General features: G+C 40.3%; 1 protein-coding gene across 5 annotated transcripts in view; it reads right to left on the bottom strand.

Annotated features, from left to right (window-relative positions):
* psip1a (PC4 and SFRS1 interacting protein 1a) overlaps positions 1-12,886 on the bottom strand; it is a 113,790-nt gene that overhangs the window by 59,920 nt on the left and 40,984 nt on the right. For 4 of the 5 annotated variants that reach the window (XM_079813027.1, XM_079813025.1, XM_079813023.1 and 1 more), the window contains exon 4: positions 838-976. The exons of the other annotated variant lie outside the window; for it this stretch is intronic. In XM_079813027.1, coding sequence (XP_079669153.1) covers positions 838-976 — 139 coding nt within the window. The remainder of the gene's footprint in view (positions 1-837; positions 977-12,886) is intronic. 5 annotated transcript variants of the gene reach the window in all.

Consider the following 12,886-nt stretch of genomic DNA (forward strand, 5'->3'; position numbering starts at 1 on the left):
CTGCGGGGTTGCCAGTTTTGGCTGTCTTAGCTCTTAATGCCAAATGTGCCCTTATAGATCAACACATTATTAACCATTCTTTTATTTCGTTCTAACCAGGAACCTTTCTGGAATAGAGACCTCGGAACTCTGGAATCAGAACAAAACAAAATCCTATTTTTACTCAGAACAAACCAAAATAAATATATTTGCATGTTTTGCATTTTTCTTAGAGAGTTCAATTTAATTACATTCACAATATAATACAGCTAAGAGGCACTGATGCATTTGATTTGAATAATTTATATGATTATTTAAATATTTCATTGTATATAGATAAAGGCATTGCTTTTATTTCTACATTCAAACACAACACTTTATAGTGACACTTTGGTCATGGAAATTATCTTTCTGGTAAAATTGTATTAATTCTATCTTTCTTATACTAATATTCAACTGCTTAAATGTACTTTACATGGTAAATTCTTACTAAAAATGTTAACGATGTAACAGGGGCAGTGGGGCACTTGTTGGTGCCCCCTCCAGTTGGTGGTGCCCCTTAAGCAACCGTCTAGTTTCCATATGTCTAGAAACTGCCCCGAGGACGATCCACATAGTAAGAACAATCATAGACATTAAAGCAGAATACGAATGCCAGTGCATTGCTTATATTTTTGGATTGCTGTGTGCACAACTGGATCTCTCAAGTGTATTTGTGTATTTCCGTGTGTGTGGATCTCTTCTGTGCACACAAGTGAGTCTATTGTATTTGTGCATGGAGTGAAAACAGTATCAAAACCTCCCACAAAGCCTAAACCATCTAGTTTTTTTTCATCTAAAATGGAAAGACAACAGCACCTTATGTCCGTTAAGCTCCACTTTAGGGTTGTTTTCAATCTCCCACAATCCTTCATTGAAGCCCTTCCTTTTGTTTGGTTTTCCATATTTGTCTTTGTTAATCAAATAGGGGAAGATGTCTTTGGGACCCAAGAATGCTCTGAAACATTAAACAGAAAACACATAATACATAACTATCACATCTAACTTAGGGCGTTTTTACACTGGCAGTTTAGTTCGAAACAGGGCACGGTTTGCATAAAAAATGTGTAATGTGAAAGCTGTCATGTGGACCTGGGAGTGTGCCGTGGTATCGAACCCGAGAGTACCTGGAGGAGGTGGTCTGAGTTCGGTTACACTCGAACTGTGCTGCAATTTTTGTGCATGAGAAGGAAATACGGACTTGGTGCACACTTGTTCAGGGAGTAAAGTAACCTGTGCATGCGTTTTAGCTGATTACAATGTATTTAGTTCAATAAAACACATGTAAGAGATGATAGTGTTGATGATTTACCTTGGATAAGAGCGAGAGTGAGCCTGCAGTGTATTCGCACAGAGCGTGCAATCAGGGCAACAAATTAATGGCAATCCACTGTCACCTCAAAAGAGTCTGTTTGCAAGCAGCAGAAAGTCGCCTTCATGCGACACGCATAAATGACCCAAGTGTAGTTTACTCTGATGCGCATAATAGCACCAAATGAATGATAAAAAAAACTATATATTGACCCACGTTCTGTTTTCTATTATGTGCCGTGTAAGACTAAGATGCCAGGACATCTCGGCTAAGGAACGACTACTCCCGAGAAAACAAAGGATGTTTCGGGGAATTAACATTTGAACTCTCTTTTGATAGTGGCATCCCCACCCGAGGCTCAGCCACACAAAATCAATCACCTTAAAGGGTTAGTTCACCCAAAAATGAAAATAATGTCATTTATTACTCACCCTCATGCCGTTCCACACCCGTAAGACCACAAATTAAGATATTTTTGTTGAAATTCGATGGCTCAGTGAGGCCTGCATAGCCAGCAATGACATTTCCTCTCACAAGATCCATTAACCCTCCGGAGTCTGAGCTCTTTTGGGGCCCTTTAGAAGTTTTGACATGCTCTGACATTTGTGTTTTTTTCAGTTGCTTATGAACACATTAATGGCAAAAGTGTAATTACACTGTATTCAGCACAAATGTGGCTCCCATAATATGTGAGCAACATTTACTGTATGTACATGCTTGTATTTTTGAGAGAAAAATGTTTATGCAAGGTTTTTGAAAAAAAAACAGGCAGGTCCCAGGCACTCAGTCAGACGTAAAAATTGTAATTTTTTTTAAAAATACAAGAGCCAACATGTTTCAACCAATGAATGGTCTTCTTCAGGGCAAAGCAAGACAAAGAATGAGAATGACACCAACTTATAAGTTGAGCCCCACCCATAGTCAGAAAGCATTCAATTAGTCTAATAAGGCCAAATACAATCAATTAACCCAATGAGGTAATCAGGTCTACAGGATTGGGGAAACCAACGTAATGAGCAAAGGCAAAAGTAAAAAGAAAAACCAATACAGAGAAAAAAAAACTCTCCTTCAACGTAGGCTACCAAGAGAGGAAAATAAAGCAAGTATCGCATTTTAGAAAAACAAAAAACAAACAAACTCAAAACAGAGACAGAGAAAACCAAGGCAAGGACCATAATAAGGACATAGAAAACACATCATAAAAAATGTCCTCTTTCAGACCTGGATAACGAAGCGCATCAAGGTGATGGATCCAAAATGACTCGTGCTGGTTGAGTCTCACCTCCTCTATCCAAAGGTCTCATGCTCCAAAGCCTCTATTTTTAGTTGGGAATCGTTCTTATTGTGCATATGTAAAAAGTGTTTGGCCATCTGATAGTCATGATACGAATAGCATACTTATGCTCCGCCAATCGATCACGCAGACGTCTTTTAGTACAACCTACATAAAACACATCCTTACATGGGCAAGATAAGCGGTAAATGACAAATGTGGTGTTACAGTTTATGAAATCTTTTATCTTGAATGTTTTTTAGATTTGAAATCCACAAAGGTTTTCGAGGGGATGACACTACTACAATGGGGGCAGTTCATGCAACGGTATAACCCAATTGGTCTCTTAAGCCAACTTTCCTTCTTCTCAGGGGGAAGATAGCTATGTACCAACTTATCACGAAGAGTCGGGCCCTTCTGTAAGAAACCAAAGGAGGTTGAGGAAAGACCTGTTGGAGGGCAGGGTCAGAATTAATAATGGCCCAGTTGTCCTGAATGATCCGTTTTATCTGTCTAGCCTCCATGCTATATTGTGTGATAAAAAAGATTGAGTATCCCTCTTGCGTCCCTTCTTAATCAAGGTATCAGAACGGTTCAAGGATTGGGCTCTGGAACATGCATGAGCGACAATATCTGGTTTGTAGGCTCTTTTAATAAAACGTTCTGACATATTATCTGCCTGTTTTTCAAAATCAACATTTTCATCACATATCCGGCGTAACCACTGGAATTGGCCAAATGGCACATTATCAATGAGTTGTGGAGGATGAAAAGAGTCAGCCCTAAGAATGGTGTTTCTGGAGGTCTTCTTTCTGAAAATCACGGTGTGTAACTTCCCTTCTGAATCAATGGAGATGTTTAGGTCTAAAAAATCAATGCTGTTTTTGGAGTATTCAATGGACAATTTGATATTCCTATTGATGGAATTAAGGTATTGGTGAAACTCCAGTACCTGAGTCTTAGTACCCTTAAAAATAAATAATAAATCAATCTAGCGACCATACCATGTTATGCAATGATAGAACGGATTAACCGAGTTAAGGACATGCAACTTCTTCCATAACCCCAAATATAGGCAAGCATAATTAGGTGAGAAACAACAGCCCATTTTCTGTTTGTTCTGCTTTTCAGTTAACACAAAAACATTGTTGTGAATAATAAACTCAGTGAGTTGTACAATGAAGTGAGAAGGAGGTCTAGTGTCATTTCTATCAGAAATAAAGTTTCAAGGCGTGTAGACCCTCCTTGTGGTCAATGTTGGTATACAAGGACTCAACATCCATGGTAATTAAATATTGGGACCCAACATTACCTAGACTAGACAAACTATTTAAAACATCCACAGTATCCTCAATAGAAGAAGGGAGAGTCCTAACAGAAGGCTTAATGAAAAAAATCAACAAACTTCAACGCTGGTTCAGTAAGAGTACCATTACCTGAGATAATGGGTCGCCCTGGGGGGTTATCGAAAGGAGGTTTGTGCACTTTAGGAAGTAAATAAAATGTAGCCAAGGCGGGGTGTTCAACTGTCATATATTTAATTTCACTCTCAGTAATCCACTCCGAATTTAAGGCATAGGTTAGAATATTATGAAAAATATCGGTCAATTCAGACAAAGGATTACTTTGAACTCTTTCATAGTGTTTGGTTTCTAGTTGTCTTGTCGCCTTCAGGATATACACATCTTTAGACAAAACCACTACAGCCCCACCCTTATCAGCAGGGCCGATAATTATATCATCAAACATAGAGAGCTCCTTAAGAGCCTTACATTCGCTTACCGTCAAATCACGTTTCTGTGTGGGTCTGGACTGGGCATCAAAGAATTTCTGCACATCAAATTCAACTTTCTTACAAAAGGCGACAAGAGAAGGATTCGATACCACCAGTGTAAACAAGGATATAGGTCTAAACAAAGGGTACGAGTCAATGCTGGGAGAGCTGTCAGAAACAGCTAAATTATCAGGTGTGTTGTCAGGAGTAATGTCAGAGTTGACACCCGTCGTGGCTTAAATGACTTAAGCCGTACCAAATAAAAGCTTTTTAATTCATTCCTTCTCCACTTTTTACGTCTGACTGAGTGCCTGGGACCTGCCTTTTTTTGTGTCATTGGATTTTTCCCTACCCCAAGAGCACCTATTACGGACTTTTTAACTCTACCTGAGCACCAGGTTGAACCTTTTGTAGTGTGTAACACAATAGATATGTGTTCACAACGCTTTTGACTCCATGTGTATTTGCATAGAGTTTTTTCTTTAAACTGATGTGAGAATCATTGAGCCTACTCATTCACATAAAACAATACACTGATTTAAAATTTGTAAGACAGCTTTTCTTCACAAAGCCTGTATGCGAGTAGGCGTGATATCTAATGAATAATGATGAGTATCACATGAGAGAACAAACTTATAATAGCCACATAATAGCCTGCATAATGAGCTGCATAATGAATGAGCTTCAGGTAGGCCTATGTGAGAGAGCAACAGAGCAAAGGAAATATACTTTTTTGTAGTTTATTTTATTTACGATTAATTTTTTTATTTTTTATTTTATTATTTTTGATATTTATTTATTTAGAATGTAGTCAACAAAGGCCTATTATATTTTAAATGATCAAAAGATTTGACTACACTGCAAAATATGCTCTTCTTTTTTGTTTATTTTTTTCTTGTTTCCAGTCCAAATATTTAAAATTCTTAAATCAAGATTAATTTACTAGATAAGTAAAAATTTCTGAGGGGGAAATCAAAATTAAGTGAGTTTTCTATATTATCTGCCAAAACAATTTATGATTTATTAAACCATAATTTATGATTTATTACACCAATTTATTAAAACAACAATGTTTTTACTCCAAACTTACTTTATATCACAAGTCAAATGTTTTAAATAACCTTATGTGATCTCATTTGGCTTTGGATAAAAAAAATCAGACAGAAAATATATAATTTTACAATATTCTGCATAATTATAAAAGCTTGAATAGAATTGCATTATAAATATAATCTATTATGAAAACACCCAACATGGTATAAATAACACAGATAAGCCATATATTGTTGCGATTGTGTGTTTATTATCTTCAAACGTGTCTATCTGCATGTTATAGCGATTTCTGGAAGCTGTTTATGTCAGGGAGAATGTCCCATGATATCTTCTTCATCTACCATATATGGACTACATGTGCACGGAGCGCCCTCCGGCTGCCAGTATGAACTGAAAACACAACAGATTGCAATAATAACACTTCTCTGTATAGAAATTTGACACAGACATATGAAAATCTATCAATATTTCTCCTCATCTGCACACTTTTGAACTTAAAGTCCTGAGGGAGGTTGTTTTGTCGTGAGTCTTCATGACGAGAATTAAGGAGTGTTTTATGAATGAGATCAGCTGACGCTCACATTACAATCTAAGGTACCAATGCGGTTTTCATATTCATAACTCCTGACACATTAACAAATTACGGTCACTATATGACTGAGAATAAAACAGAGGTCAAAAATGGAAGCTTGAGTCTTAGATCTTTTAAATGATGTATAGTTTGTCAAGGTAATTACTTACATCTGACAGTAATTTTGAGCTAATTTAAACAAAGAAAGCTTCAGTGCGTCCTTGTGCAGGTTTTTACGTTTAATATTCAACGATTGCTTACAGAGTAAACTTAGTGTTGAGTGCCTCGTAAATAAACCGTATCAAACTCAATGACTGTAACTTAGTGTTCTTTATTATTCCTCCACATGTCAAGTACTTCTTCACTTTTCTTTCTATTCTTGTCACTCTCTCACCAGAGCTCCCTATAGTGGCTTACTCTAGAACACCACATATCCCTTTCTCTTAAGAATAAACATACCATAGCAACGTTGTCTTGTTACTAGTAACAGTAAAGATAACATTTTAACATTTTCCTTTATAGCCTTTTTATAATAGTACTCCCAACAGTAAGACTTGGTATCAAAACCTTGTGAATAAATGTTATCAAAATAATGCAATTACAAAACCCTCAACATAACCCTCACAGAATATTCACATAACAGTTATGTTATTTTTCCTTAAACTGCAGAGACACAATTGATGTAATATTAATGCGTTAAACCAAATTTACATCACATAATCCCTGGTCAATGCAGGTGCACACCTACTCCGAACAGGCCGTGCAACTACATTTGGTTGTCCACCCCCTACCGTTTCAGTGTTCCCAGAGTCAAACAACGGCAAATCACTGTATTCCTCTGTTGTGCTTGGAGCGAGTGCAGATGCCAGGTGAGATGCATTCCAGCATCGCCCATCTGACAGCTTGTATGTGTACCGTCCTTTTTTACCCACAACCTTTAGTGGTTTTCCGAATTTAGACTGAGTCTTTGGCACAATTCCTGGCCTCCTTACACGGACATAGGATCCACACTGAAATGAGACATGCTTTGCGCTGCGTTTGCTGTCACTGTTATTACTGTCTTGGCTACCTTGCACCAATGGGTTACAGGAAATAAAAGGGAGGGATCATATTTGCAAAATACCCAGGACTGGATACAAAGTATCTCAAAGATCAAAACAAAGAACAAAATAAAAAAACCAACCAAAACACCAGAAACTCACAAATATACTCTTTTATAAATGATGGTTACATAAACAAACAAACCCTATAACTAAGAAATCAAATAACCCTAAAAAAAAGCAACCGTAGCCTGTTATGGGAGGGTTCTGGAGAATGAGTTTGTGATTGGAACAAGACATCAAATACCAGTTTCTTAAGGACGAGATCAGTCTGTTAATAGTTGATAAGACGGTGTATAGATGTCCTTACAGAAAAGTTATTTTCATTACAATCCTTTGGCCCATAGCTTAACCGCATCCAAAGGTACTCAAACCAGTAGGTCCTCTGGCAAATAATCCAGGATTAAGTATAACACAAAAATCCTAGTTGGGCAGCAAACAAACAGTTTCCCAAACAAGGATTCAAAAGCGAGAGCAGCAGACAGAATGCGGCAAACCAAACGGGATCTGATTCTTCTTCTGCTACTTCTCAAACTTATACAAAACATGGAGTACTACTAGTGACCCCTAGTGGTGAGGATGAACATAGCCTCCCAGAAAAGATAGTATGCCTTGTAATAGGCTCTGACTGTTACACTGTATTGTTTGCTTTTTGACTGTTTCTCTCTCACACGTGAAGCAAGCTGTTGATGTGAGAGCAGTTTACCTGCAGGTGGTAAGTGAAGACCCGAAATGTTAAGTTTGGTTAACATGGGTCTACCATGCAAGAGCTCAGCTGGTGTGCAGTGTGTTGTGGCATGCGGTGCTGAACGATATGCCTGCAGAAAGTCTTTAGTAAACTCCTTCCACCCTCTTCCTTCCAGTGATGCAGTCTGTAAGCTATCCTTTAGGCTGCGATTGAAACGTTCGACTTCTCCGTTCGCTCTTGGGAAGTACACAGATGATGTCCTGTGTGTGATTCCTCGGTTTTGCAAGAACAGCTTGAAGTCGTATGAAGTGAATTGTACTTCATTGTCAGAAATCAGCTCTTTTGGATTCCCCTCTCTGTTAAACACCGTAGACAGGAACTGAATCACGGACTGGGTGGTAGGGTGTGAGACAAACGCCATTTCAGGCCACTTACTGTAATAGTCCACCAGAGTGACTACAAAGCGACAGTCCACAGGTACTGCATTAAAAGGACCCATGATGTCTATGGCCACTTTTTCCCAGGCGTCAGTAGGATATGGCACAGGTTGAAGTGGTGTTATGTGTGTAACAGCCGATTTGTCATGTAACTGACACGTGACACAAGATTTGACTGCTGTTTCCACTTGTGCGTCCATGCCAGGCCACCAGTAGAGTTCTCTCAGCCTCCTTTTTGTCCTCACGATGCCCTGATGTGTGTCATGTACAAGCACAATAAACTTGGCCTGGAGACATTCTGGAACTAGGAAGCGGCTGGTCCCCCGCACCACACAACCATCCTGGAGTGAAAGTTCATGGCGTATTTGAAAATATGGCCGTAATGCACGATCCAGTGCTTTTCCACACTTTTGGCCATTTTGAAATGAGTAGTCTGCGTAGCTCGGCTTGAACAGGACAAGAATCGCATGCTGCTTTGAACCCAGTGCTGGTTATTGTAGTGAGCGTAGAAGTGAGTGCTACAACTTCAACATTATGTTCCAGACTAGGTTCAGTACTAGGCAGTGGTAAGCGAGATAAACAGTCTGCAGTCACATTGTCACACCCTGGCTTATACTGAATGTCATCCGTAAATGCCATCAGCCTAGCGGACCATCTGGCTATGCGCATACCTGCTCTGCCTTGACCCTTAGATGTCAAAAGAGTGGTCAGTGGTTTGTGATCTGTCCGCAGTATGAAGTGTTGTCCCCACAGGTAGGTCCTCCATCTCTCTGTGGCCCAAACACATGCTAGCGCTTCTTTTTCTACCGTGGAGTACTTCTTTTCTGCTGCTGTAAGAGTGCGTGAGGTAAATGCCACTGTTTTCTCTGTGTTGTCTGCATGCAGCTGGGTAAGAACACCTCCAATTCCACAGTCTGAGGCGTTTGTGGTCACGATAATGGTTAGTTCTAGATTGAAAAGTGTGAGTGCAGCACTAATCACAATCAGTCTCTTTACAGTCTCAAAGCTCTCCTGAGCCTCAGGTGACCACATGAATGGAACAGAACCTCGTAAAAGCATGCGCAGTGGCTCCACCACTGTAGCAAAGTTTGGTATGAACTTAGAATACCATGAACCATGACCATTCATCCTCTGGAAGCAGCTTGGAGCTGAGGCCAGTCCATACGGAACCCTTTTGGGTTTGGAAATAACCCATCATGCGTTATAAACGCAGTCAAGTTTCGACTGTCCTCATGCAACACATACTTACCTGATGGTAAGCACTTTTGAGGTCTAATGTGGAAAACATTCTGGCTCCACTCAGGCTTGTGAACATCTCCCTATGCGGAAGGGGGAAGCTGTCCACTACGATGGCTTTATTAGGCTCACGTAAATCGACGCAGAGCCGGATCCCCCCGTCTTTTTTTCTGGTGACCACTATTGGGGAGACCCACTCAGATGCATCCACAGGCTCGATTACATCCTGTTGTACAAGCTTCTGTAATTCCTTGGACACCTCATCACGGATTGAGAAAGGTAAGCACCTGAGTTTCTGCTGAACGGGCTGAACCTCAGGCCGCATCTTGACACGATGTACAAATCCTCTTGCACATCCCAGTCTGTTTTCAGCGCTTGCAGCCACAGACGAGACAGGATTCACACAATGGGCTGTACTAACCTGGCCATCACATAATTGTAAACACAGTCCAGTAAAAAGGTCTCTGCCCAGCACAGCTGATCCTTTTTGTACGATGTACAGGTCTGCAGTAGTGCAATGGTCCCCATTTGAAATGCTGGCTGGCATGCATCCTTTCACTTCAATTGCATCGCCCCCAAAACTAACTAGACTGAGTTTCGGTGATGAGAGGGTTGCTTGATTGAACAATGCAGTGTAAATGGACATTGGTAATATAGACACAGCCGATCCAGTATCTACCATTAGCTGAATGTCCCGTTTTTGTCCTGTGCTTACACTTATTTGTACTGTACACATTATTTTGCCACAGTCACGAGAGGAATGTTCCACATTTAACACAATCACTTCAGGCACTGTAATTTCACTCAGCCGTTTGCTTCCACAACATGCCTTAGCATAATGTCCTTTTTTGTTACAGTTCCTGCATACCGCATCCTTAGCAGGGCATCCAGGAAAATTAGCTGCGTGCTGCTCGGATCCACTGGATTTGGGAGGTCCGCGCATCGCGCTGACTTTGCTTTTGCTCCGTCGGGGCCTGTTGTATTGTTGAACTGCTTGTACTGAGTTGTCCGATGACGTTATCATCGCTTTGGCCTCTGCTGTTGCAGTTTTAATATGCTGCGCGACCGTCACAGCTTTCTTAAGGTCGAGTGGTACTTCCAGCAGCAACCGTTCTCTGATGCGTGCTGAATCAGTCTTTTCAACCAGCTGGTTGCGTATCATCTCGTCCTCCATAGCGCCGAATTCGCAGGTGGCAACGAGTTCACGCAGGGCAGCGACATTTTGGTCTGGGGTCTCGCCCGCGCGTTGATTCCGTTGGCGGAAGCGGTAACGCTCAGCAACCACATTAACTTTAGGGACAAAAAAGTCCTGAATTGCACTCAAAGCAGAAGCGTACGTATCATCTCCCTGTTGGCTCACATTTAGGGTGTAGAACAGTCTTTGCCCCTCGGCTCCGAGGCAGTGTATTAGAAGTGCACGCTTCCTAGCAGTAGATAGTTCCTCTCCCAGGGCCAGCAAGAAATTGTCGAAAGTTTTAATCCATGCTTTGAACGGAATCGGCGGTTCTCCCATTGTTTGCAGGAATGGGGTGGGTTGGCTCAAACTAAAAGCCATCCTCGTCGCCAATATGTTGAGTGCCTCGTAAATAAACCGTATCAAACTCAGTGACTGTAACTCAGTGTTCTTTATTATTCCTCGACATGTCAAGAACTTCTTCACTTCTCTTTCTATTCTTTTCACTCTCTCACCAGAGCTCCCTCTAGTGGCTTACTCTAGAACACCACACTTACCCTACTTACACACAGCGGGGGATCGTTGCTTTCATAAATGAACAGCTTTTCATGGAGAATTATTACAGGATTATTAATCGCGTCTCAAAACGATGTAGTTGTAGTAGGAATGCAGTACTTGATGTGTATGTTTGAGTTGATGTGTGTGTGGGCATCGACTCCGGAGCCTCAGTATTTGAATCTCAATAGAGCGCATGCTCCGTGGGCGTGGTCACATTAGTGTGTAATGAGCCGCTCAGGAACGTCTAAAATCCCTCTGCTTTCAAACGGATTACATAACCACAAAATATTTGTTTTTGATTTGGTTTACAGTGTTTAAAACCTGACATTTCAGCGTTTCTTTAGACATATGTCTCATGTTTGTGAGACAAGTATTCACTAAGCTAGATGTAATTTTCTGAAGACTATCTGAATGAACGTCTTTGAGAGAGAGGCTGCAGATCAAGCACAACAATTTGTTTTTATTGTGACTGTACACAAAAAAAATTGAAACTTAACAGATTATAATGATGTATAACACTTGCCTGAATGATATAAAACTATAAAGTTATTTGAGTCTCTTTGGCACTGATAAGAAAAAAAGCGAGCCGATCGCCTCGAGAGGTTTAATGTACTAAAAACGAATGTACACTGCTTCATGAAGCTTCTGAGCGTTATGAATCAGAATCAATGAATCAATTATGAATTTTGAAATCAGCCATCACTATATAAGTCGTTATTTTGTTTTTTTGGCGCACCAAAAATATTCTTGTCGCTTTATAATATTAATATTGAACCACTGTACTCACATGAACTGATTTAAATGTTTTTAGTACATTAATGGATCTTGAGAGAGGAAATGTCATTGCTGGCTATGCAGGCCTCACTGAGCCATCGGATTTCAACAAAAATATCTTAATTTATGTTCCGAAGATGAACGGAGGTCTTACGGGGTGTGGAATGGCATGAAGGTGAGTAATAAATTACATTATTTTCTTTTCTGGGTGAACTAACCCTTTAATTTACATTTCATCACCCTCACCCTCATCTCTCCTCTCCACATCTATATGGGTTATTGTGAACAAGTACTATACAGTTTTATACATGTTTGGAATCATTTGAAATGTCTCATTGTGACTGGTACAAAGGTCTCATTCCCACAGAAGTAAAGCAAAAGGTAACAAAGGTTTTTAAGAGTTTAGAGATATTTTGCTTTCGGAAGTGTGCCCGCGTGCACATACGCCTATATTGCAATCATTCGCGAACATGTCACTTGTGTGTTACAAATGGAAACTGCAGAACTGAGGGAAGAGACGAGATGCTGAAGGGAATGAAGAGCCGCTTTCCTGCGCAAGCTTACCTCTCCGCGCCCTGCACAAGTGTAGATAGTGAGCGTTTGTTCAGCTCAGCTTCTCACGTGTTGGATCGGATGAGAACGAAACAGACTTACTTGTGACAAAGCCGAAATACTTCTTTTTGTAGCCTAAAGCCTGACAGCCAGGCCTTACACACTACTCTCTCCTGCCTGATCGATTGCTCCTGTCTGCCTGCTGTGTCTGTTGCTCTGTAGCTCAAGTCTGTAGCTCTGTAGAGCCTTGCTTACGTTTGAATCTTTATTTTGATATTTCCTCTTTCTTCTACTACTAAATATAACTTACTCATCACCATACATTGTTTAAAAATTGCCTATCACGTTAAATTTGACATCGCTAGC

The sequence above is a fragment of the Gobio gobio genome (genome assembly GCF_949357685.1).
Source record: "Gobio gobio genome assembly, chromosome: 3".
Lineage (NCBI taxonomy): Eukaryota > Metazoa > Chordata > Actinopteri > Cypriniformes > Gobionidae > Gobio > Gobio gobio.